Source organism: Rhinolophus sinicus, chromosome 2 (genome assembly GCF_057876585.1).
Source record: "Rhinolophus sinicus isolate RSI-liver-muscle chromosome 2, RSI-T2T, whole genome shotgun sequence".
Lineage (NCBI taxonomy): Eukaryota > Metazoa > Chordata > Mammalia > Chiroptera > Rhinolophidae > Rhinolophus > Rhinolophus sinicus.
Window position 1 is genome coordinate 165,046,947 of NC_142502.1, and position 25,340 is coordinate 165,072,286.

At 42.4% G+C, this 25,340-nt stretch overlaps 1 protein-coding gene across 1 annotated transcript; it reads left to right on the forward strand.

The window, feature by feature from the left end:
• Nucleotides 1-15,615: 15,615 nt before the first annotated feature.
• CYP1B1 (cytochrome P450 family 1 subfamily B member 1) lies at nt 15,616-24,308 on the forward strand. Its single transcript, XM_019742220.3, has 3 exons — nt 15,616-16,030; nt 16,445-17,488; nt 20,267-24,308. The coding sequence occupies exons 2-3, from the start codon at nt 16,446-16,448 to the stop codon at nt 20,853-20,855; spliced, it is 1,632 nt and encodes a 543-aa protein (XP_019597779.2). The 5' UTR covers nt 15,616-16,030; nt 16,445; the 3' UTR covers nt 20,856-24,308.
• The last annotated feature ends 1,032 nt before the right edge of the window (nt 24,309-25,340 follow it).

Genomic DNA, 25,340 nt, shown 5'->3' on the forward strand with positions numbered 1-25,340 from the left:
AAATTATGTGCTGTCACTTCAGAGTTGTTCCTCTGTCCTCTCACCACCACCTCTCAATTGCCCTCAGGAGTTGTGGAGCATTGCGTGCAAGCTGAGCCATAACCTAAGGCTTAACGTAAACTTCGGGCTCTCAGGTCATTGGGAAATAACAGGTATATCCGGTTGGGCCTTTTATGCTTGTCTGCACGCAAATTAAAAGCTTGTGCAAAGCCGAACTCCTTAGAGCCTCTGGTTAGGGAGAAGGGAGGATTCTTTGGAAGAGAATTCTCACACAATCTCCCTGTTTATTTTTTCAGGGAATGAAGGGGGGGTGGGGAGATAAAGCTTGTTTATGGGAAGTTCGCACCTCTGGGAGGCTGAGCTCAGAAGGGGCAGGATGTGGAGGTGGCCTTGTGCCAGATGGTCTGCTAGGGAGCAAGGCTCCAGATGACCCCAAGTCAGAGCTCTGAAGGGGTGTAATTTGTCTAGACCTTCAGAGGGGGGTTGGAGGTGGGAGTGTCAATCCCCAAACTTCTTGGCTGGTGGCAACAGTGACAAGACAGCTTGCAGGGCAGAGTTGGGTGAGGAGGGGCCTAAAACCAAGGGGTCATGCACTGAGAGCTGTCACCTTCATTAGTCTTGTTGATGACCCCAAAACAATTCAGTTCTGAAGCCTCCAGAATGCTGGTTGGAGAGCGAAAAGAGTGCCCATTCTGTCCCCATGTTTCATCCCATGGGAAGCAGTAAACCTGAATTCCAATTTTGGTTCAGCTGCCACGGGAGCTGTGTGACCTTGGTTAATATCTCCAACTGCCCCTACTTTGCTTTATTTGTCTGTAGAAAAGGGATTATGGTAATAGTTACCTCAAAGGGTTGGTTGGGAGGGATTAATGAAATGATTTATGTCAAGTGCTTGGCACAGTGCCTGGCTCAAAGCACTCAATAGTTCTGCCATTATTAGCAGCATATTATTGTTGTTACTGTTGTTATTATTGACAGAGCAGCCACTCCAACTGCTGCTGTAATTTCAGGTGCTCATTTGGCCCCACACCTGAGCAGCATCCCCCACCCCTTGCACTGAGTCATGGTCTCCCAGCCACCTGACTCAGGGCAGCAGAGATTTGCTACTTTGCCTGTCTCTTCTTTCTGGCCCTGATTGAAGGTTAAGGTGCATCATCCAGCCAGACACCCAACAGGGTTGCAGTGCTGTTTGAATGTGCCCATAGGTGTATCAGGGGCTTTCCTCCTAATATCACTCCCTCTGAAATCTACCCCGTACTCCTGCCACCCTTCTGTATGAAGACCATAGCCCTTTAGGTAGTTCTTGGATGGAGAGACACTTACAAGATAAATCACACTTTTAAGCTGAGACAGTGGTTCTCAAAGTGTGGTCCAGGGACTCCTTGGGAGGCTGGGTGGTCCCTGAGACCCTTTCAGGAGATCCACAAAGTTAAAACGATGGTCGTGACATTCTTTGCCTTTCTCACATAAGTCTCCTTCTCTCATAAGTTTACCAGGGGTCTCTCAGGGGCTACACGACGTTTGTTATCACTATAGATTGCATGCAGAATCAGATTTGAGTATTCAGTTGTCTTCTGTTAAGTCAGAAATTAAAGAGATTTGTAAAAATGTAAATCAATGCCACTCTTCCTAAATATTTTTGGTTTTGGAAAGTATAGTTATTTCTCATAAAAATGTTATTTATGTTAACATGTATTAGGTTTAGTATTTTTAAAAGAATAAATATGTTAAATTTTGTTCCATTTTCATGTCTAAAATTGTAAATATTGATAGATATAACTTGGATTAAACAATAGCTCTTTGGGTTCTACAGTAATTTTCAAGAATATAAAGAGGTCCTGAAAACAAAACATTTGAGAAGTACTGAGCTAAGATTTTGGCATCAGGGCCTATGAAATCATTGCTTTGCTCACTTGCTTCTAAATAAAACTATCATTTCTGAAGATTTGGAATAGTGTGAATTTTATAGTCATTTCAGTATACTGGATTTGAGTGTAGCAGATCTAGTCATGAAACCCATATGGAGGCTTTGTTCCAATTTTCTGCATGTTGCAGCCACTGTTTTAAAGGAAAATTTAAAGCCCTCCCAAGATTTTATTGTAGATTATAGAGGTTAAATTGTGCTGGGCAGATACCAGGGGTACTCTCCACTGGGAGGGGAGAGAGAGAATATGAATTGCATCCCGCTTGGAACCAAGATGGTTTTGCCTGTTGGGATAATGGCCCCTGGAGGGAGTCAGCTCTCCTGGCTGGGGAGAGGTTTGGGGTCACCCAGATCCTTAACAGGAGTCATGGTACCAGAGAAGCCTATACTTAGTATAGAGGGAGAAGGAAGGGGCTTCTGTAAGATTGGGGCAAGAAGTTAATGAGTGTTTACTGGTGTAATATGGATGGGCTTCAGCGCCTGCAGAGATCTGAGTTCATATCTTGGCTCCCTAACTTGCAACCTGTATGATTTTTAGCAAATAGTTCACCATCTCTGAACCTTAAGCCCCTTATATGTAAAGTAGGCTAAAAATACCCATACTTTTAGGCTGATAAGGAGAAGCAAATGAAATACTAGATGTAAAGCATAGGACACAGTGCCTGGATTTGGGGGAGTATTAGCTCCTTTCCTTTCTCTGTCCCAACCATCTCTGTGGTAGGCACCGTAAGAGCACAGAGGCAGATAAGCCACAGGCACTGGCCTTCTGATGGTAACATCAGACAGGAGGATCTCCTCCCAGTTAGCTGGGCAGAGCTCTGCATTTGGCACTGTAAATTGTTTATTCCTTGTTAAGTGATATGACTAATGAGATTTTTCACCTCCAAGGCGGATCAGCTGCCTTGGAGAGACTCAGGTATTGTTCTCAGAGCCCAGCAGTCAAAGAGAACAGATATGAAGGCACCTGCTAGTCCAGACTGGAAGTAGATTTCCATTTTACCCCATAGCCCCAGGTATTCCACTGATATGTGGCACTGATAACCTGGGAGCTCAGGGTTCAGTCACATCGTTCTTAGGAAGTCCCTGAAATAGTGGACAGAGAGCAAGGTGCTTGAGGGCACCACTGGTGGGAAGAGGTGGCAGTCACACCTGGACAGGCCAGGGTGCCGTGCTGTCAAGGCTCAGACACTGACAAGCCCCTCCTTCTGCTGCATTCAAATCCTGAAAATGAGTGGGCCCCCAGAGACTGAGTCAGCAAAGTGGCAAACGGAAAAATGGAGGTTAGCCACCACCAAAGTACAGATTATTAAATTTAACTTGTCATTTTGGATGGGGCAGGGGGGATTCTGGACAATGTCCGCCCCGGCATGTAGGAAGGGAGAGGTGAGAGGCGCCTTGCCTTGCCCTCTGGTACACACTCCCAACATGGCTTCAGCTTCTTCAGTGTAGTTGTTAGATGCGCCGTATGCCCCAGGTCTGAGGCCCCAGTGCACTTTCACCCAAACCTGTCATGTAAGAGAAGAAGGCGGTATCTTCTGGGAAGCTGGGAGCATTGCTTCATTTGTGCAGATCACTGGAAGGTCCCATGACAGCACTCTCTCATGTGCTCTTACATTTGCACAGCGTGGAGGGGTGTTTTCTCAACTTTCCTTGGCATGAAACTGCAGGGCTGCAAAGCATTCATGAAAACCACAGAGGGACTGGCCCAAAGACTAGCTTGGAGGAAATTACCCCAGCATGGCCTCGTGTAGGATCTGTCGGGATCTTTCAGGTATTAGGGGTCCTGAGTTGGCACATCTGGGTCAGGTGACACGAGGTGAGGAAGAAGTACTGCACAGCTGCCATTAGGGAGTTGGAGGAAAGCGCAAACGGGCTATTGGTGCTGAGTCCTTTTGCCAAGAACAGATGGCTCTGAGCTCAGCCTTTTAAATGCAAGAGCAAGTGGCCTCTGCCAGAATAATGGTAAGAGCTGATACTGTCGGAGCCCTGACTAGGTGGCACAGTTCTAAAAGCTTTACATGTATTAGCTCATTTAGTCCTCGCCACAACTCTGTGAAATAGATGCTAGTATCACCTCCACCTAACCTAAGGGTAAACTGGACCCAGAGAAGTGATTGTAGCAACTGAAGTCTCTCAACTATGAATGGGAGAGCCAGGTTCAGGCCCTGACTGGCTGTGGAGTGGTGCTCGTAACCACTCAAAGTGCCACTTGGAAAGACGAGGAGGAGGTGATTTGCGTCGCCTTAGGGTTTCAGGAGCTTGCAGATGAGTAAGGGCATGTCCTCTTAAAGGGAGCCATCACAGTGAATCAAGCAGGCCATTTCTTTATTCCTGTGATATCCAAGTCCTTGCATGACTCTGATTTTACTGGGCGGGAATAAGGGTTAGTAGTAATAGTAGTGATGGCAATAGTAGTAGTAGCAGTAGCAGTAATCGTAACGGTCAAGTTGTATTGACTTCACTCTTTGCAATCAACTACACTAATTGGTTTCTTCACAGTATCTCATTTAATCCCTCTGAGGTGAGGATATTATTATTCCTCTTGTATGAATAAGGAAACTTGGGTTTCGAAGAGTCAAATAACATGGCCAAGGTCACCGCTTTTTAAATAGGAGCTGGGCCTCACAGCCAAAAGTCTCTGGCCCCAGAAGCCAAACTCCTGCCCTGTTTCCCCAAAAATAAAGACCTAGCTGAACAATCAGCTCTAATGTGTCTTTTGGAGCAAACATTAATATAAGACCCAGTCTTATAGTAAAATAAGACAGGGTCTTATATTAATGTTTGCTCCAAAAGACACATTAGAGCTGATTGTTCAGCTATAAGACTGTCTTATTTTACTATAAGACTGGGTCTATAATATGATATGATATAGTATGATATGATATGATGATATGACATGACATAACATAACATAACATAACAACATAACATAACATAACATAACATAACATAACATAACATAACATAATAATATACCGGGTCTTGTATTAATTTTTGCTTCAAAAGATGCATTAGAGTTAGTTGTCCGGCTAGGTCTTATTTTCGGGGAAACACAGTAAATGGTCATGGTATGTTGGCTTCATTGCTTTTAATCTCCTCTGGAAGATTAGACAGACCCAGAAGGCATTTGGGCCTGTGTCCAGGGGCCTGTAAAGAATTGTCATCATCTCAGAGGGGATATCCAGGCTTGCTGAGGTTGCTGCCCCAACCCTGGCTTCTGTGATGTCTTCCACAGGGAAGTGGACATCTGGAATGTACCCCTTCTAAAGTCTTAAGAGGCTTTAATCTGGGGGTTTCCCTCAACTGTAAAGAAGAGAAGCCAATGTGAACTCAAGCATACCTATTCTTTAAGGAATAGATCTGAGAGACAAGTAATATTTTGTTTTGTTTGTTTTCATCCTACATTTGCAAAGTTAAATTAAAGCAACCGTTCTTTATAAAAGGTAAAGTATTTTGGCACATGCTACATGATACAAAACCCCAGGTTCATGAGTATACATACTCATTGGAAGATAATGAGGTGGTATCAACACTCTTTAAAATGCATAGTCCCTTGGTTCAAGTATCTCTACTGGGGAAACATTTGCAAATACATACAGAATTGCACAGGAAAGTAAAGTCATTGCAGTAGAATCTATAATAAGTCGGAAAACAACACAAATGACCAGCTAAGAAAAACAGTAAAATAAATTATGTTACAATCATATTATGCAATAGTTTAAAAGCATGAGGTAGATCTATTTTTTCTGTTGTGGTCACCAAGACAATTGTTAAGTTGAAAAAAAATTCACTGAACAGTAATTCTAGTATAATCTCATTTGTATTAAAAATACATACATATGTACATGTGCACATACATAAATAGAAGGCACATGATTCCTGTGGTTATGTCTGAGAAGAGATGGGAGTATGGGCTTTCCCGTTTTTCTGCATATTCTTATATACCAAGTGACTCTTTTTCAACAAGAGTCTATGTACTATGTTTGTGTGTTTTAAGAATTTATATCTGGCACAATCAGAAAAATTATATATATATATATATATATATATATATATATATATAATATGTAATTTAAATTACATATAAATAAAACTTACATGTATATATAAATATATGTAGACATATATTTATATATCATATATCCATATTTTATATATAAATATATGTATAATATATATATATAATATAAAATATCCACAATATTTTATATTTGTGGATATATGATATAAGCTGCAGTCCAAAAATTGGGGCATACAAGTAGTCCACAGTGGGCCAGTGGTCACCCAGCCACTAGACATGCTCTCCCCATACTATTTTCCTACTCCTGTTTTGGTATCTGTCGCTCAGAGCCAGCAAGAGTTTCAACATGTCCAAATTCCCGACATTTTGGAACCTTCGGGAATTGAGAATGGGAAATTGTATTTCCCAAGAATTCTCCCAAAATAATCTTTTAAATTTAATTTTCGTTGATCATCTGTAATAATGGCTGTAACAGTAAATGTTAATAAACAGAAAAGCCATAGAGCAGGTGGGGCAACCAGAGTTTGTGGCCCCGGCACAGTCTTTCAGAGGTTTCCAGATAGTCCTATATGTAAAAGATCAATGCAAAACTTGAGTAAATAAAATCTCCTAACTGGAGGTCGACTGGAATTTCATGACTAGTGCATCTCTTGCCCTGAGTGCTTAAACAGGGGTCACTAAGGTATCATTTTGGCTAGGTTTCTGTTATATTTCAGGTTTTCTCAAAATGTAAACAATGTAATTAATACAAACTGTATTTAACCAAACCTTATAGAATACAGTGAGTTTTTATATATATCAGACAATGTATTAACATTCCCAATCTCATTTAAATATTTCATTTATTAAATTAAACATTAATAGAAAACAAAAGCAAATATCATTCGTTTGAAAATTTAAAAAACACTCCAAATAGTTTTTATTTGTCATTTTTAAAATGAAACTTTAAGAAACATAGATCATTTAATTACCCGATCAAACAATCATGATCTTTGCTTTGTAATAAATATACTTGATATGGAAAAATTTCTTTTATTTTCTGTTGACATTGACGTTGGTCGAATTGTTATGAGTGCGTCTAAAATCATCTTTAAGTTGGGAGTGAGAGAATGCGTTGCTTCATAAAAGCTCATTTCCTTCCTTAGAGAAGCAAATATTTTGTCTGCATGCATAGGGCTAAGCTTTGATGTCAAAATTGATATTGCTTTAGTCAATTCACACTTCAGATCAGATTCTGATTTAACGTCAGAACTCTCTCTAAGGACATCCTTTGTTTCTTCTCTTGGAACTTCTTCTGCTGTAAATGTTCCTATAAAAAGTCTTTCCATTAATGACTTCGCCAATCGTGCAATTTCATTCTTACTTGACAAGGCAAAAAATTCATCCTCTTCCATCTCACATAGACAACTAACATTGCTCAAGTACTTTGTGAGAGACACAAGATTTTTTCTATGTTTAACAAATTCAAATTTTATTTTCTTTAAAAGCATTAAGAAAAAATTAAGAAAGACCTATATTGTGCAGTGAATATTTATAGCTAAAAAGTGCCACAAAACATTATGATATTAGATGGGAAATTATTGCAATATTGGAATAAAATATTAGCAGTGCGAGTTGTTTTTAAATAGACTGACTTACCCACCATAGCTGAGAGAGCCAAGAACACTCACACACATCACAATCCTCAGCCACAAACAAACTGATTGAATGTGGTTGGTAGTATTGGCCGTCACTTTGTGGAAACAATTCATCGTGAAGAACAGAAAAGAGTTTGTATTTACACAGAGAAATCTTTATTTTCATAACCCAGGATTTGACTACAATGTCATATTAAGGTAAACTACCTTAGATTTCCTTAGTTAGTTCACCTGAAGATGACTTTGTAGTCAAATCCTGGGTTGTGGAAATAAATATGTCTCTCTGTGTAAATACAAACTGTTTTTTGTTCTCCATGATCAAATGTGCTTGATTTACAAGAGCTAAAATGAGCTGGTCATGTGATATATGATTCTGGTGTAGCGCCTGCATGTCTGGTGGCATGTAACGTTTTAACACAATCACTTTAGATAGCGATAAATAGGAGAAATGTCTAAGAGACATATTGTGAGTGGTACGTTTATTTCCCATTGTGGGTATTTACTGGGTTCAAGGAGCCGATTTTCCTGATTTCCCGACCAACTTTTCTCGGGATATGGAATGGGAAAGCGAAAAAAATTCCCAAGAACTTCCCGCCTGGAAACACTACTTTGTATTCAGTTATAGGTACATAGGCATATTGAAAAACTGCATTGTCTAGAAAGCACAGATAAGCTGGACAAAATTCTAGAAACCAAGTTATTCAAGGAATGATTGAAGGAACTGGGGCATTTCTTAGTTAATAGAAGATTGGCTCAGCAACACACAGTAGTCATCTTTAAACATGTGAAGGGCTGTTACATGAGAGAGAAATTGGTCTTGGTTTATGTGACTTCCAAAGGGTAGCTCTAAGTTCATCAAAAGACAATCACTCCAGATTCTTTCTTAATGTTGGGAACCTTCTAACATCTAAAGCTTCCTAACCAGAGCAGTCCAATCATAGGACAGGCCACAGCTGAGAAATGAACGCTTCCACCGTAGACTGGAAAAATCCTATTGCGGGCTGATGGACAAAAAGCCAATGTATAATCATCCAGCCCTCATGTTCTCTTTTGGGAATGTGTAGGGGAGGAAATAACCAATTAAGTTATTATACTACCAATTATTTTCTCAAGCCCTGGATGTCACTATAGTTTTTTACCTTAATTTTTGTTTTTTTCTGCAAAAAGGAGAAAACCTGTGAGGGAATACAGATGTAATCCTAAAAACTAAGACGTTAATAGAGAAAAAGAAGACTGAACTCTAGATCCTCAACCAAGAATCCACCCCAAACCTGGAAGCTGTACCCGTCAACATGCTCATGTCTAGATGCTGTGATTTAGCTGAATCCAAATGTATATGCTGTCTTTTTTTTTTTTTTTTTGTACTTTACTTGTTGTTGCTTTAAGCATTTTTTTTTTTTTTTTTTTTTTTTTGGTAAACTGGTAAGTATTTATTTTTAGGAAATAAAGATGATAAACAATTTCCTTCGTCTGCCTAAAGATTTTCTGTGCTTGATCAAAGAATTAAGAAAGTGAAGTTTTTCTCTGTTGATTAAAGCAGTAGACAGCAGACTCCTACTTCCACTCTTAGAAAGGTAAATTTCAGAATTGGATGGGGTGATAGTTGAAGCTCCAGGAACAAATGTGCGGAAGCAACCACAGACCTTTGCTTGTTATGGAGTCATCACTGTCGTGAGTGGGTGAGAGCTTCCCCCCACAAACACTGAGCAGGAGGCCCTCATGGAACGGCTGGGAGACTAGACTTAATGATCACTAAGCTTATCTTTTAGCCCCGTCTTTGATATTTTGCCCCTTTTTCTTTTCTTAGTTGTTCTATCTCCCTGACCCTTTTTCTTACTTTCTTCACTCCCACTTCTCCTTCCTCCTGAGCTCCTACTCTTTACTCTTCCTTGAGAGAGAAAAGGTAATGAGGAGAAGGTAGAGAGAAAGGCTAGCAGAGATGGCGGCAGCTTGAGGAAAGAATGGAGGTCTCCAAAGGTAAGGAAGAGATAAGAATTGATCCAAAGAAAGGAAGGGTGAGAGAGAATGGGAGAGAAGAAAGAAGGGAAAAGGAAGAGCCAGGGGAAGAAAGAAGGTAGAGAGGGAAGGAAACGAAAGGAAGCAGAAAGAAGCAATTGGAGAACTGTACCACTCGCTATGTTTTATGAAGCACAGGAAAGTTCAAGTGGATTATCTCCTTAAAAGAAGGATACAGCGAAAGTAAGAGCAGGTACTTTTTACATATTATATTTCTTCTATTTTCAAAAGGAACTAAAGGAAGCTTTCAATAAAAGACATACGAGGTTGGACAATTAAGTTTGACAACTTGTTGCAACGATGTTGCTAACCTTTTTTGATATCAGAGGGATTATTCATTACAAATTTGTACCAACTAGACCAGGGGTGTCCAAACTGCGGCCCGCAATCCATTGTTAATTGGCCCGCAGCAAATTCCAAAAATATATTTAGTTTACTTAAATAAACCAGGTGAGGCAATAGGTACTTCACCTCGAGTGAGTAGCCCGGCTGTTTGTGTATTTTACTGCATATGGCCCCCTGGTAAAAAACTTTGAAAAAAGTTTGGACACCCCTGAACTAAACAAACAGTTAACCAAGTTTACTATTTGCAAGTGCTGAAAAGGATCCATTAAAAAGTTGACGACCTGAACTTTTCACAAGCAATTCCTGGCTCTTGCATCACGACAATGTACCAGCTCACAGGCTGTGAGGGAGTTTTTAGCCAGTAAACAAATAACTGTATTGGAACACCCTCCCTATTCACCTGATCTGACCCCCAATGACTTCTTTCTTTACCTGAAGATAAAGGAAATATTGAAAGGAAGACATTTTGATGACATTCAGGATATCCAGGTTGATACAACAACAACTCTGATGGCCATTCCAGAAAAAGAGTTCCAAAATTGCTTTGAAGGGTGGACTAGGCACTGGCGTCGGTGCATAGCTTCCCAAGGGGAGTACTTTGAAGGTGACCATAGTGATATTCAACAATGAGGTATGTAGCTCCTTTTCTAGGATGAGTTCTTGAATATAATTGTTACACCTCATAGATACATTCAAACCAATCAAAAAACCAAGACAGCCAAGAAAGTAAAGGTCATATTAGATCATGCTGGGGAAAACTACTGCAACTGAGCACAAACTTTTTCTTAGCTCTGAACTCATAGAAAGACGTGTCCCATGGAGGACATTGAACAACATATCAATCCTTCAATCCAGGTGCTTTTTACTGTCCTTTCTTATAAGACACCCAATAAAAGTTGAGAGGACAATGTAAATTCAAAATGTTATGAAAATATTGCTTTCTTATGCTATTTTTTTATTTTTAGTAACTTTTGATTTTGATATCATTTCAATCTTACAGACAAGTTGCAAGAACATCACAAAGAATTTTCATTTACTCCAATTCTCCAATTCTGAATTATGTTACCACGTTTGCTTTACCATTTTCCTCTCTCTCACTCCCTCTCTCTGTCTTTTTTCTTTGAACCATTTGAGAGTAAGTTTCAGACACTGATATCCCTTTACTTCTAAACATGTATGAAAATATTTTGGTGGGAAACTAGAACAATGCAGTGTAGCTCTGTGGCTTCCACTATTACCAGACTCCACGGAAAGGGCTTGGTAGGGCAAGCTTGATGGGGCAATCAAGTTGAAAGGGAAGGAGGAGTAAGAAACTTGTCTTAAGCAGCACTGATTTAGTAAGTAACTGTCTTTTTATTAGATTTATTTAGGTGATAAAATTAGCAAAATCTTCCAAAGCAGTTTCTATACACAGTTTACATAGGACTAGAAAAACATCAATTGTCCACATCAAGTAACGGTAATGGAAGGGGGATGGTTTGGGAAGTAATGTTCCTGGCCCCACTTGCCCCATCCAAGAAACCTCAGGACTAGCACTGCCTAATACAAAGGTAGAGGTGCAGAGGATCTTTGGTAGCATGCATAGTATGTCATCGACTCTAAAACACGCTTTTAAAAATAACATCGTAACATCTCTGAAATCAGAATATGTCTTACAATCCATGGTCTAATTAATGTGGGCTGCCCCCTGCTGTTTTATTAATTAGTACATAAAATAATGGTGTATCCTACAGATGACAGCTTCATAGATTTTTACCTCTGTGGTTCTCAGCCTGTTTATCATCAGGAGGAAGGACACAGAAGCAAGTCGGATAGGGACTCTTAAGGGTCCTCTCCATCCCAGCACATGATGTGCAGTACTCTACAGTGAGCATCTCCCTCTGTCATACTGTCACCTTGGACACTTGGTGTGTTGTCTTATTCCTGTTTTTCCCACCTTCCAGCATGTGTCTAATTCCTGATTGCTGCCCACCCCACACATCAAGGATTGGCCAGAGATTGTGCTTCTTCTACTCCAGTCTCTTCTCAGTGCACATGTGTATGTGTGTTTGCAGGAGGTTGGAAGAGTGGTGTTTACTCATAAAAATCAGTACAGAGATTATTCTAGAGAAAAAGCCCAGAAAGAACACTAACTTTTAGCTTGGTGACATAAGGGCTGAGCTTTGTGGGCTATTGACTCTAGGAGCAATGTATCTATCTCACTTGTTGATTTAAACTAATAATAATAATAATAATAATAATAATAATAATAATAGTAGTAGTAGTAGTAGTAGTAACTTTGGGCTATCCTCCAACCCAAAAGAGAGCAATGAACAGAAGTGGAGACAGATGGAGCTGTTATCTTTGGCTTCCTTAATGTCCCCCCTTCCCCATGTCTCTTTTTCTGATAACAATCCTAGCCCCTTGGCCACAGCGGCGGCTTGGTGCCCACCTGGCATGTTGGAGACCTTGCAGGGGGCTCTGTAATAAATGACCTTGGAAGAGAGATGTCCTCTTCTTCTTGGAGTGTTTCTTTTCACGCTGCCTATGGCCAGCTTTCTCACCACATGGAGAGGTTGCGAACAAAGCTCTAGGAAAGACCAGCACAGATAGAGATGGGGTGGGGAGCAGCCCAGGGCCCTCCATCCTGTGAGGTACCACAGTTATCCTCCCCAGCACAGGAGCCAGAGCATTCCTGTCCTGCTTAAACAAGCTTAAGCCGGATTTCTGTTCTTTGGAATCAATACAATACAAAGTATTTTAAGCCTCTACTTTAAAGTCTTTAGCTTAGCTGTTCTTTTGAAAGTTATTTGCAGTGAACAATTCAAGTTTCAGATTTGGAAAGGTGAAATCCCCCATATTCTGTGCTGTTGCCTGAAATGAGATCCCTGGGCCTTAGAGACTGACTGGTTGAGAAGTTGTGATGATAATTAAAGAGCCTAGTGTGAATTCTCACTTGAGGGAGGGCCTCACCTTGAGCTGGCTCGGAGTACCCACAGACTACTTTGGATTTACCTTATATCTTCATTAGGTACCAGATGGGCCCTGCAACAGAGGCCTGCACCACAAAGCCTGGAGGAGCCTGAGGCTGGCAGATTCTGAAGGTGTTACCATAGCCAGTCATTTTGGTTTGTCAAAATTGATAAGAGCTTATCTTTCTGACAGCATTTGCTCATCTGGTTCCTCTGCCTTTTTAAGGCATGTTCAAGAACAAGAGCTAAGCTCAAGGCATCAATAGCCCGGAGGACATGCTTAAACTATTTGCTATGGCAGGAAGGCAAGCACTGAGTTTATCTAAAAACTATGACATTATTCAGGAATCAAACAGGAGGTCTTAAGAACAACCTTGCTTTATACTTTTTAAGATAGGAATTTACTTAGTAAAAGGGAACCTGCATATGCTCTGATTCTGGAGGAGATACTGTGATAAAGGCTTTCAGGAATGTTGATAGCTCAGAATTAGCATTAACCCACAGACAATTTCTGTCCACCAAATTAAAGTTCAATGAGAGATTGATGCATGCATAAGTCTTGAATTATTAGGCAAGGGTCTTGCTAAAGCTGGACCTTGTAAGGTGGTTATGAAATTCATTTCAAAGGATATGTAGGTCAACACAGCTCTGGGAAACCAGTGCTTATTTCACTAGTTGCTCAAAAACTAAGTTCATCATCGATGTGAGTATTCCATCATGATGTGTGAAATAATTTTCAGGGGACCTCTCAAAAGCTACCGAAGGAACTTTTACAAAAAGGCATTTTCCTGTCAGGTCAGATATCTTATTGTTGGTTTCAGTGTCTCAAGAAGTCAGACCCTTTTTCAGACACCCCTTTGTTTTTCTTTTAAATTTAACCATATTCAAGCATCAGCAGTGAGGCACAGTCCACAAGTCTCTCTCATTCAAAACCAATTTAATTGCAAAAGATGAGCACACTACTTCTTCTATGTGATCCTCAGAATCCTGAATTCTGTAAACAACTATTAAAAAAATTATTCCAGGGTGATCACTTCCTACGGCGTATAAATGTCTAATCACTATGTCATGCACCTGAAACTAATATAATATTGTATGTCAACTGTAATTGAAAAAATGAAATTTAAAAAATTCTTCCAGCTGACTTTTTGCTTAAAGGCATAGAGATGGGGAGGGAAGACAGGAAAGAAGGCATTTGTGCCTTTTATCTGAGGCTTTCCTTTCGCATAAACTTGTATGATGGATCTGGAGTGGGACTTTGTGGGTTCAAATCCTCGCTCTACCTCTTGGTTGGTAGTGTGGGTAAGTCACATAACCTCTCTGAACTCCTTTTTCGCCTCCGTAAACCGAGAAACAACAGATATTCGCACTGCTAGGAAAGCTCAAACTACAGAGTTGTTACATGGTAAACGCACAACTTTTACATTCACATTAGATGACTCCGGAGATCGGGAGGTACAATTCTTACCTTGTTAACTAAGATACACCCCACCCTTCCCACGGGCTCGCCCTTTCCCCAGTCTTGCTGAGACGACCTTTTCTCTGGAAAATAATTTGTCCTAGCCAGTAGGAAAGGGTACAGCCAGCCAGGCCACCGCTGGCCCTGACGCCTCCGGCTTCCCCTGTGAAAGAAGCGTCCCCATCTCTAGCGCACGCACGCCCAGATATGGCCCGCGGGCAGGAACGTCTGCCTCGCTAGATCCATGGGCACAGCTGTGCGTGCGCTTCGGAGGGTGGTGGCTGCCCACACCCCGCCCGCGGCCGCCGCCCAGCGTGTCAGGTGCCGTGAGAAGCGCCGAGGGATATGACTGGAGCCGACTTTCCAGAAGCCGCGCACGCAAGGCACAGCTCCGCACGCAAGGGGGAGGCGACAGCAAAGCAAACTTCAACCCGATAAAAGTTAGCAGGCACGCGGCCCTTTGCTTCCCCCTTACCCCCCACCCTTTTCCCTCCCCCCTCCGGGAAGCCTCGGAGAGCCCTTCGTCCCCTCCAGTCCCTGGTGTTTGCGTTAGCTTGGCTCCGGGCCCAGCGCCAAGGACCTTAGACGCGGCCAGCGCCATCCCGGGTTCTCCAGTGGATGGCGCCACCTGGAGGAGTTTCTACGCGGGGAAACCTCAGTCAGGGACAGCTGGGTCCGGCCAGAACTGGTCTTTGTGTGCCAAGCACAGATGGGTCCCCGCAGCGGGGGGAGAGGCGTCTTCCAGAGATTCTTGATCTCGCTGCACGAGGTGGAACGAGAACTTTGTGCGCCGAAGGGCTTCATTTGAGGGTCATTTGTTTTCGAGAACGTTAAGATAAAATAACTACGGAGGCTGTAAGGCAAACCGCCACCACAAACCGAACTACCCTCGTTTCCAAATTGACAGGTTTCTTTTCTAGCTCCGGCGCCCGAGGATGTGTTCTCTTGGGGAATGAAGTTCAAGTAATTGGGAGGGAAAGGAGTTTCGGGGAGCACTCCCACGGAGAGCACAGAGGGATGGGCAGCTTCTGTCCCGAGCGCGCTTCCGGGGAAACCGTGCGGCCACAATTGGGATTGACAGTGATTAAAAGCGATTTGGGGACAAACGAAAAGTCCAGACCGCAGCTTCTAGTAAAGCGAGTGGCTATTTCTCCAATGCAGTCCGGGAACGCGAGGGGCCGCCTTGCGTGACTACCGCTTGGACAGTCCAGACGCGCCCCGCCCCCCGCAATCCCCGCCCCCGCCAGGTCCGTCTGCCTCCTCCCTCTTAAACAGACTTTAAAAACGGGATGGCGCGTTTTGACTCTGGAGTGACTGTGTGCAAACGGGCCACGCCTCTGCAACTCCAGCTGTCAGAGCTGCGAGAGGGGCGTGAGGGCTGGAGATAGACTCCACTCCTCGACCCCCACCCTCAAACCTCCGCTGTGAAAAAACCCAGACTTTACCGAGGCCCCGGGTGCAGCGGGTCTCGGCAGAGGAGGCACCTTTCTCCGTCCCCAACCCAATCCAAGTGCCCCTGGCTTTGACGACGCCTCGAGACTCTAGAGTGGGTGCTAAAGCTCCCAGAGCTGGCAGCAGGTGTCCGGGGCGGGCCTCCAACTTCTTGGAGACACTCAGTTTGACATTTGCTCTTGGAGCAGGCGGTCGCGTGCCGCTGGAAACTACACCTCCTCGCAGGTTAGTCTGTCTGCGGAGCCACCTTCCCGCGCGGCCTCTTTTCTTGGGTTCTCGCAGATCTGGGTGGGGTGGGGCGCCGGGGCTGGGATGATAGGCACTTAGAGGGAGCTGAGCGCCACTGCCTCGATGCCCGCCGTGTCGTCCCAGAATTGCAGGAACCGTTACGCGGCTGGGGACGGGGGCCGGAGGCTGAGTCACAGAGAAGAAGCAACACGCCCCTCTCCTTTGGGGAGTGGGTTTGAGATGGGAAGGGACGTCCTTAGCTGCTTCTCCAGTGAGGCATCCCAGACGTGACCTATGTGTGACCTCCATACCTAACAGCGCATAGTAGCCTGAGGCCGGAGGTAGGGGCATGGGGCGCCCGCTCCTTTTTCTGCACACCTGAGTGTCACGCCTTTGCCCTCCTCTCTCCAGCATGGCCATTAGCCTCAGCCTGGACGATCCTCTGCTGCCGATCTCGCTGTCCGCCCAGCAGACGACGCTCCTGCTGCTCTTCTCGGTGCTGGCTGCTGTGCACGTGGGCCAGTGGCTGCTGAGGCAGCGGCGGCGGCAGCCGGGGTCCGCGCCCCCTGGCCCCTTTGCGTGGCCGCTAATCGGAAACGCTGCATCCCTGGGCTCGGCGCCGCACCTCTGTTTCGCGCGCCTGGCGCGACGCTACGGCGATGTCTTCCAGATCCGACTGGGCAGCTGCCCCGTGGTGGTGCTGAACAGCGAGCGCGCCATCCGCCAGGCCCTGGTGCAGCACGGCGCCGCCTTCGCCGACCGGCCACGCTTCGCCTCTTACCGCCTGGTGTCTGGCGGCCGCAGCCTGGCTTTTGGCCAATACTCGGAGCGCTGGAAGGTGCAGCGGCGCGCAGCGCACAGCACGATGCGCGCCTTCTCCACGGGCCAGCCGCGCAGCCGCCGCATCCTCGAGTGCCACTTGCTAGGTGAAGCGCGTGAGCTGGTGGAGCTGCTGGTACGCGGCAGCGCCGGCGGTGACTTCCTCGACCCGCGGCCGCTGACCGTGGTGGCCGTGGCCAACATCATGTGCGCCGTGTGCTTCGGCTGTCGCTATAGACACGACGACGCCGAGTTCCGCGAGCTGCTCAGCCACAACGAGGAGTTCGGGAGCACGGTGGGCGCCGGCAGCCTGGTAGACCTGCTGCCCTGGCTGCAGCGCTTCCCCAACCCCGTGCGCACCGCCTTCCGCAAATTCGAGCAGCTCAACCGCAACTTCAGCAACTTCGTCCTCGACAAGTTTCTGAGGCACCGCGAAAACCTTCGGCCCGGGGCAGACCCCCGCGACATGATGGACGCCTTCATCCTTTCCGTGGGAAAGGAGGCGGCCGGGGGCTCGGGCGACCGCGGCGCGCGGCTGGACATGGAGTATGTGTCGCCCACAGTCACTGACATCTTCGGCGCCAGCCAGGACACTCTCTCCACCGCGCTGCAGTGGCTGCTCATCCTTTTCACCAGGTAAAGCCTCCAGGAGGCATTGGTCAGGCCTTCCAATAAAAGGCGGTGTGGGACTAGAATAGGCTGAGGCCGCGACCAGCGCCGGGAGGGTTTCGCAGTAGGTCCCCACCTCTCAAATCAGATCACGTCCCAAAAGCGCAGCTCAGGAAGGCACAACGCGGGCCGCGATACGTGTGCGGGCACACCCCACCCAGCGGGGCCCGGACCGCTCCGCCTCTCTGATCTTGTTGCTATCTGTTCGAGTGGAGACGAATTTGTGGGAAACCCCTTGGAAAAACAAGATTTTTAAAGTGTCCGCAGATCAGCCCGGATCTCTTCCTCCCTGGCATAGGAGAAGCAAAATTAAAACGGTTCTGAAAGAGAGGGTAACGTAGAAAATACATGTTAAATAAACAAAGCACCCTAGTCGGCTCGGCCATTCTGCTGCGCGTATTCGAGGTCGCCCAGCCCTGCGCTAGAAGCCAGCGCACGTCTGGGCTTTGTTTTCCCGCACAGTAAGCGCTCGGAGGGTAGCCCGGAGGCCCGCAGACCTGGACACGCAGACGGTTAACCCGCATGGAAGCTTTAGGAGAGCAGCGAGAAATCCGCGGGTTGTGCTGGGTTTATCAAACCGCCGCGCTAGGAGTAAGAGAAGTGTCGGGTAAAAAACCAGAGAAGCAGTCACTTTTACCGAGCGCAGAGCAGCATCCAGAAAGGCAAACAGGGTATCCAGGGGACCGCTGCATACCTACGTCTCTGGCCCCAGGGGCCGGGCTCGGTTGGTTGGCTGGTCCCCAGTGCCCACGTTGATTAAGGTCGCGGCCCTCTACGAAGTGCTGTGCACGCACTCAAACAGATTCCCACTATCAGCTGTTGCCAGGTTTAGCAAATAAGTTTTACACGGGACTACTTATACGAAAAGACTAGCCATTGTTTATCGGAACTTCAGATTTAACTGCACGGCCTGTATTTTATCTGGCAACCTTACCCCAGGGGCACATGTCTCGCTCAAGCAAATCTTGATTGCCTGGAGAGACCAGAAATCCTGGTTGTGCTATTTCTTGGCGCACAAGGTAGCGGTGGGGAAAGCTGAATTTGCTGGCACCTCAGAAACTGAAAGGCAAAGACAGCTTCGTTTCTTACTGGAATCCACTGCAACACTGCAACCCTTAGATACTGTACGGCTACTTTCACAAATTGAATTTTTTGTTTATTTAAAATCGCTTTTCAGTATTATGATCTTAGAAACACCTGGGGGAGGGGGCAGAAATCGAATAAAGAGAAGTCAGTAATAGAGCAGGACGAAGCCATCCCAAAATGGGATCAATGGGTCCTTAGTATCCCCAGATAAGCATGTTATCTTTTGAAACAGACTTTCCTAGTCATTAGACACAGATTGGGCAGCGAAAGGAAATAAAACAATTTTAGGGTCACTTTCAATTTAATATAGTTGGTGAGTACATTTTTCTTATTTTTAGTGAAAAGACACTATGACAGGGATTGGCAGATTACACTAACTCCTTTTGTATATATGTTTTATCAAAATTTATAAAATACTCATGTATTGTTCACAGCTGTTTTCACACTATAGCACAAGGCAGAGCTGAATAGTTGCAACAGAGAGGGTTTGGTCTGCAAAACCTAAAATATTTACTATCTGGCCGTTTTCGAAGAAGTTTGCAGACCTCTGTAGAGTGATGCTAATGAAGGAGGCTTTTGAATCACCCATAATTTCATCACACACGTTTAAATATTTTTCAGAGTTACAATAATTATTTACGTTTCTTTTTTACTTCTGACATTTCCACTTATTGTAATGGACATTTCCCCATCTTTTAAACTTCATTTTAGTAATTAAAAAAATTTATTTCATTTTATTGATAGATTGCATAAGTGTCCACCTTGGTAATTTTTGATGGTTACATATTCTTTTGCCATAATAAGATATCATTATATATAATCATTTTTTGAGTTTTAATATTTTGATTACATTTTAAAAATTAAAAAGAGTGGGGGAGGGATTACCCTTATGGATCTTGCTTTGTACTAAGATTTTGTTTTCCAAACGGATTGTGCTAGTTTATATCACCAACAGTGAATAAGTATTATAATTTGTACCATAATCTCATGAACATTGAGAACTTGCTTTTATATCTAGAAGATATGTAGGTTTATCCATCAGGATACCAACTATCTTTATATAAAATGAGAACAGTAGGGAGATGAGGGAAAAAAGATCTCTTTTCAGGGCTGCATTTTAACTTTGGTGGGCCCTGAGCTCTTCTGTCTTTGTGGACTCCTTACTCCATAAAAAAATAAAATAAAAATAAAAATTGTATTTTTATGACTACATTGGTATAAACATATTTAAATTACATATTAAAACATTTTCTTTGACCTAAAAGTTCATTTTTCCCTCTGATTTTAAAAGTAATAAAACCATTTTCGTGGGTATTGTGGGTTGCAGGCACTGCGCCTCCTGTGTCTAACGGGAAAGTTGGCCTTGTCCGTTATTGTGCTTCTTCAGGCTGAGAAAACTTAGACTTTTTTTTTTTACTTACGTTGGGAAAGAGAGCATTAGCCACATGAGGCTTATTAGAGGAAATATAACTATCCATTTACCCATCTTGTAATTTCGTGAGAAATTAGAAGATTGTTTTAATTTTGTTGGGCCAGAAATTCAGTCACTGATTCAGATAAATAAAAGTGGGATGAAAATAAATTGTAATGTGCTTTCTAGATGAAAGAAGAATGCATTTTCCTCACTCATTTCCTCCTTCTCCATTAAAACCCAAACAGGTACCCAGAAGTGCAGGCTCGGGTACAGGCAGAATTGGATCAAGTCGTGGGTCGAGACCGTCTGCCCTGCCTGGACGACCAGCCCAACTTGCCTTATGTCATGGCCTTTCTTTATGAAGCCATGCGCTTCTCCAGCTTTGTGCCCATCACCATTCCTCATGCCACCACCGTCAACACCTCTGTCTTGGGCTACCATATTCCCAAGGACACAGTGGTTTTTGTTAACCAGTGGTCAGTGAATCATGACCCAGTGAAGTGGCCTAACCCGGAGGATTTTGATCCTGCTCGGTTCTTGGACAAGGACGGCTTCCTCAACAAGGACCTGGCCAGCAGCGTGATGATTTTTTCAGTGGGCAAAAGACGCTGCATCGGGGAAGAGCTTTCCAAGATACAGCTGTTTCTCTTCATTTCCATCCTGGTTCACCAATGCAATTTCAAGGCCAATCCAGATGAGCCCTCAAAAATGGATTTCACTTATGGCCTGACCGTTAAACCCAAGTCATTTAAAATCAATGTCACTCTCAGAGAGTCCATGGAGCTCCTTGATAGCACTGTCCAAAAGTTACAAGCTGAGCAAGACTGCCAGTGAGAAGCCAGAAGTGAGCTGGAATCTTAGAAGTACTCAAGTTTTGGGGGGTGGGGAGTAAAAAGTTCTAGCTCCTCTGTGAGCATAAACCAATGGACCTGTAGATACTGCGTTTTATATGCGACTCCTCAGATCAGTACAGGGCTCTGCTATGCAGGAGCTCTGGAAAGATTTTTTGCGTCAGAGTTAAAGGGCTCAAAGAATTTTTATACATATATAGAATACTAGTAACAATTTCTTGAGAGAGCACTCTTTGGAATTAAAACACCATGCTACACATGCAAAACGCTGATGGAGAGGTACTTTTAATACCATGCCTTTGTGGGTGGCATCCAAGAATGCTGTTCTTTGTGCTGAAATCTCCATAGAAAATTGTATTAAGCAAAGTTTCAGAATATATTGTTGAATATGCAAAGGCAAATAATTACAGTGTAAGTCATGTGATTGTGGGTGAGAAAGAAAAGGTAAGATCAGAAATTCCCTTTTCATCTTTTCCATAAAGTAGCTTAGGCAGGCTCTGGTATCTATGGATGGATTTATCTTTTTGCCTACTGATGTGCTTTCTCTTACTTTATTGGATGACTCATAAAGTCATTTGTTCAAAAATAAATTGATAGTAGTTGGTTTAGTCATTATAGTACGTTTCAGTGACTTATCGTGAATTTTAAAGTGTAAGTTTGCTAAATTGTAAGAAATTTCGAACCGTGTTGGTTGCCGAAGTACAGAATTTCAATTATGAGAAAAAAAAAAGACAAAACCCAAAGACAAAAAAGAACAAGACTTACCAGCCCAGCTAAGCTTTAAATTATGTGATCGCGATACAGCTTTCAGTATGTCTCGTAGGTTAAAAAAGGTCACCAGGGGAGGCCAGCCCGGTGGCTCAGGCAGTTGGAGCTCTGTGCTCCTGACTCCGAAGGCTGCCGGTTTGATTCCCACATGGGCCAGTGGGCTCTCAGCCACAAGGTTGCCGGTTCAACTCCCACCAAGGGATGGTGGGTGGGCGACTAGCAACGGCAACTGGACCTGGAGATGAGCTGCGCCCTCCACAACTAAGACTGAAAGGACAACAACTTGACTTGGAAAAAAGTCCTGGAAGTACACACTGTTCCCCAATAAAGTCCTGTTCCCCTTCCCCAATAAAATCTTAAAAAAAAAAAAGTCACCAGATAATATTAAATATGTATACATATATAATTACTCATATTGTATTAGTTATTTTATTATTAAATAGTATTAATTAGTTTGGTCAAGAAAAGGTTGAATAATGTATGTCTTTTATAATGTCATAGCAAATTGAATAGTACAATCAATTCAACTAATTTTGGCCCAGATACATGAAATGAGCTTGATTGAATCAACTACCTATTTTTTAATTTTTTGACATCATGAAAATCAAGTTGAAGCAAAATCTTTTTCTCATCCAAAACTTGTACACAAATGAAAAAATATAAAAATTGGATCTGTAAGATGTGTTCCTTATTTACAGCATATTTATTATGATTATATTCATAATACAGAATCTGTTTTTGAAAATTGATCTAGTTAATATAATTCCAAGCTTTGGCATGCTTAAATTTTAATTTAATTTTAAAGACATTCTGATTATTGAGTTCCAGTTGAAGTTACTGGAAATCTGACTGTTAGCCTGGGGGAAGCAGAGAAATTTAACCCATGTTTGCCTGATGAATAGTGAAAAATGCAACAAATTATCCAGATGTTCTCTTTTCTTTTAAATGATTTTTGGAAATAGCATTAATGTCAGTGTTTTGGAAAGTCCGAACCAGAAGGTAGTCTTGGGTGGCTGTTTTGAGAGTTGCGTCATATACCAGTAGAGATGATCAGATCAGTTGTACTATTTAAAATTGGCAACGCAGTGAGAGGTAGCTTTTGTAACTGTGAAGACATAAGGCTTGAATAAAACGTATATGTTCAGTTTATGTCAATAACCTGAAAACCTTAAAATGTTGGCAGATTGTGAAAGTTTCAAGTGAAATTTGAAGTTTTAACTTTCATTGCATATTAATGTCCAAAGGAAGCTGTGCAGTGTCCTAAAAGCTTACAACTTGTTACATTTTATTAAGCTTTTGGAATCTTTTTATCATAATTATAAAGGAAGGAGTGTATAATGATTGTGTGTGGGTGGGGTGGGAAGAGAAAAGAATGAAAAAGTGAAAAGGAAGAAAGATGGTTAACCATTTCCCCACTCATTCCAAATTTATTAATTTGAAGTATGAATATTTAGAAAAAAAGATGGTTTGGGTGCCAGTGTTACATCCCAAATAGACTTAGAAAAAGTCCACATGTAGCAGATCTATGTTGTAATTTGAATTTTTTATTAGTTAAAATTTCACATACTTTTAATAGTATATCATAGCTGTACCTCTTTGATATGAAAAACTGTGACAGTGCTTTTAAAGGCACTAAAGTCAATTATAGAAATCGGACTTACGGAATACATTTATATGTTTTTGGCACTGGCAATTCCAAAATATTATTATCCTCCCTCCCCCCAGCAGGGCTGTGGTAGTGATTTTGGGCTGCTAACAGCCTACTTATTCTGAGAGGTGTGTGGCAGCAAAAGTAATCATATACCAATCTGGATGCCTCATTAAGTCAACCAGATCCAGATGTGCTACATAATCTGTTTTTATGTCCTTTTTATGTATGTGAGCTCAGTTCATCTGGCGCTTTCAGCAATGGGAAAGCTGAGCTTATATAGAAAAAAGGAAGGCGGGCAATTGGAGGTTAGCTGATTTCTTTAATATGTTTATAACCCAGTTAAAGGAAGGAAAGCAAATCCAAAAACAAAAATGACCAAATTTGGAGGCTACAGTAATCACGCTATAGCTTAATCAGAGAAACCGCATTTTATTCCTCCCAGAGAAAGAATTTACCGGTCACCATTATAGTCAGAACATCTACTCCAGGTTGTTGCAATAAAGCATATTGTTTATTAAATGCCTCATTCATATATCAAAGCTTGACTTTGTAAGAAATTGCCTTTTTTCCAAAACAAAAAAAAATGTCTCAGTTTGTTTTGTGGATTATCTAAAAGCTTTCATGTCTCAGAACTTAGCCTTTACCTGTGAAATGTTATTACAGCCTTAATATTTTTCACATTAGATCTATATCAGATCAAATAATTGCATAGCATTATATATTAACTTGTGTGATTTCAGCTATGAGACAACTATGTGATAAAAAGGTATTCTTTGTTAGACATTTATAACTCAAGAAAAACTTATTTAACCTTTTCTTATTTTTGTATTTTACAATGTATGCTTTTAATATGTACATAGCAAATATAATGCATAATTTCACCTGAAATAGATTTTGGGGACATGGCATTCATATATAGCTTTTACTGTCTGATATACCAAATTAAATAATTCTGTATCTGTGATTTACCTATAATAGGACACCATTACCAAAATAATAAAAATCACTTTCATAATATTGTCATGGAGTTTTATTTTACATTGTAGCAAATATAGTCTAATGCATCTATTCATTTCAACTACTCTTTATAAGTGTTTGAATTAAAATATTGCACTGTAAACATTTTACTTGGCCATTCTATATTTTAGGCTGCTTTCTTTCTTTCTTTCTTTTTTTAAGTAGGTTTTCAGTATCCAGTTTCCTACCAAATTCCTGATTTCTGTATTTTTGAATTTATAAGAAACAACACAGAAGTTAAATTTTAAAGCAAGCAACCAATGTCAAAAGTAATGGGAATTAATTTTTAATTCTGAAGGATTGAATAGATTGATACTTTAAGACTCTGACCTTGTATTTCTGCTTCATCTAAAAAATGCATGACACTTTTTTTTCTCCCTCAACAGCACACCAAGCCTTTCCCTTGAGTATTTCATTTGTTCATTTTTTTTTTTACATGAAAGTCTTTGTTTTTAATTTGGTTGATACACATTCATTCATTCATTTTTAAGGTACATGTGTCTTAATTAATAAGTGCAATTAATGTTCAATGAAATAGAATGGATGAGAGTATTCTGTAATACACGATGTAGACATATTTTTCTGCTGACTTATTTACCTGGTAAAAAGACGTGGCTTCACAGGAACGCTGCTGTGACTCTCCAGGCCTTCACTGCCACACCCCCCCAGATGGCAGGGCGATTCAGTGCCAGGAGCCCTTATTTCTTTCAGACTTTAGCTCCCATTACTGTGAAAACAGGAAAAGAAATTGTGAAGTAAAATTGCACACCATGTTTTTGATTCTTTGGCCTGAGAACATCACTTTAGCAGCCAAAGGTATGGCTATGAATTGCGTTAAGAGAATGTTCACTTGTTTTCCAGATGTACTTACATACAGGCTCTTGGAAATAGTCGTAAAGGTTGAGGACAAGTGAAGTAAATATTTTCATAGGAAAAAAATCTCTTTTACAAAATCATAATTGGGGTCAGGTGTTCACAAAAATGTCAAGCAGAGTTGGATTCTACATAAACAGCCCACTAGAATATCAGGCT

What these genes read in the sequence shown, in the direction of transcription:
- CYP1B1 (XM_019742220.3), top strand. Translation starts at nt 16,446, where the DNA reads ATGGCCATTAGCCTCAGCCTGGACGATCCTCTGCTGCCGATCTCGCTG. An exon ending in CTGCTCATCCTTTTCACCAG is followed by an intron (nt 17,489 to 20,266) that starts GTAAAGCCTCCA and finishes AAACCCAAACAG; the next exon opens with GTACCCAGAAGTGCAGGCTC.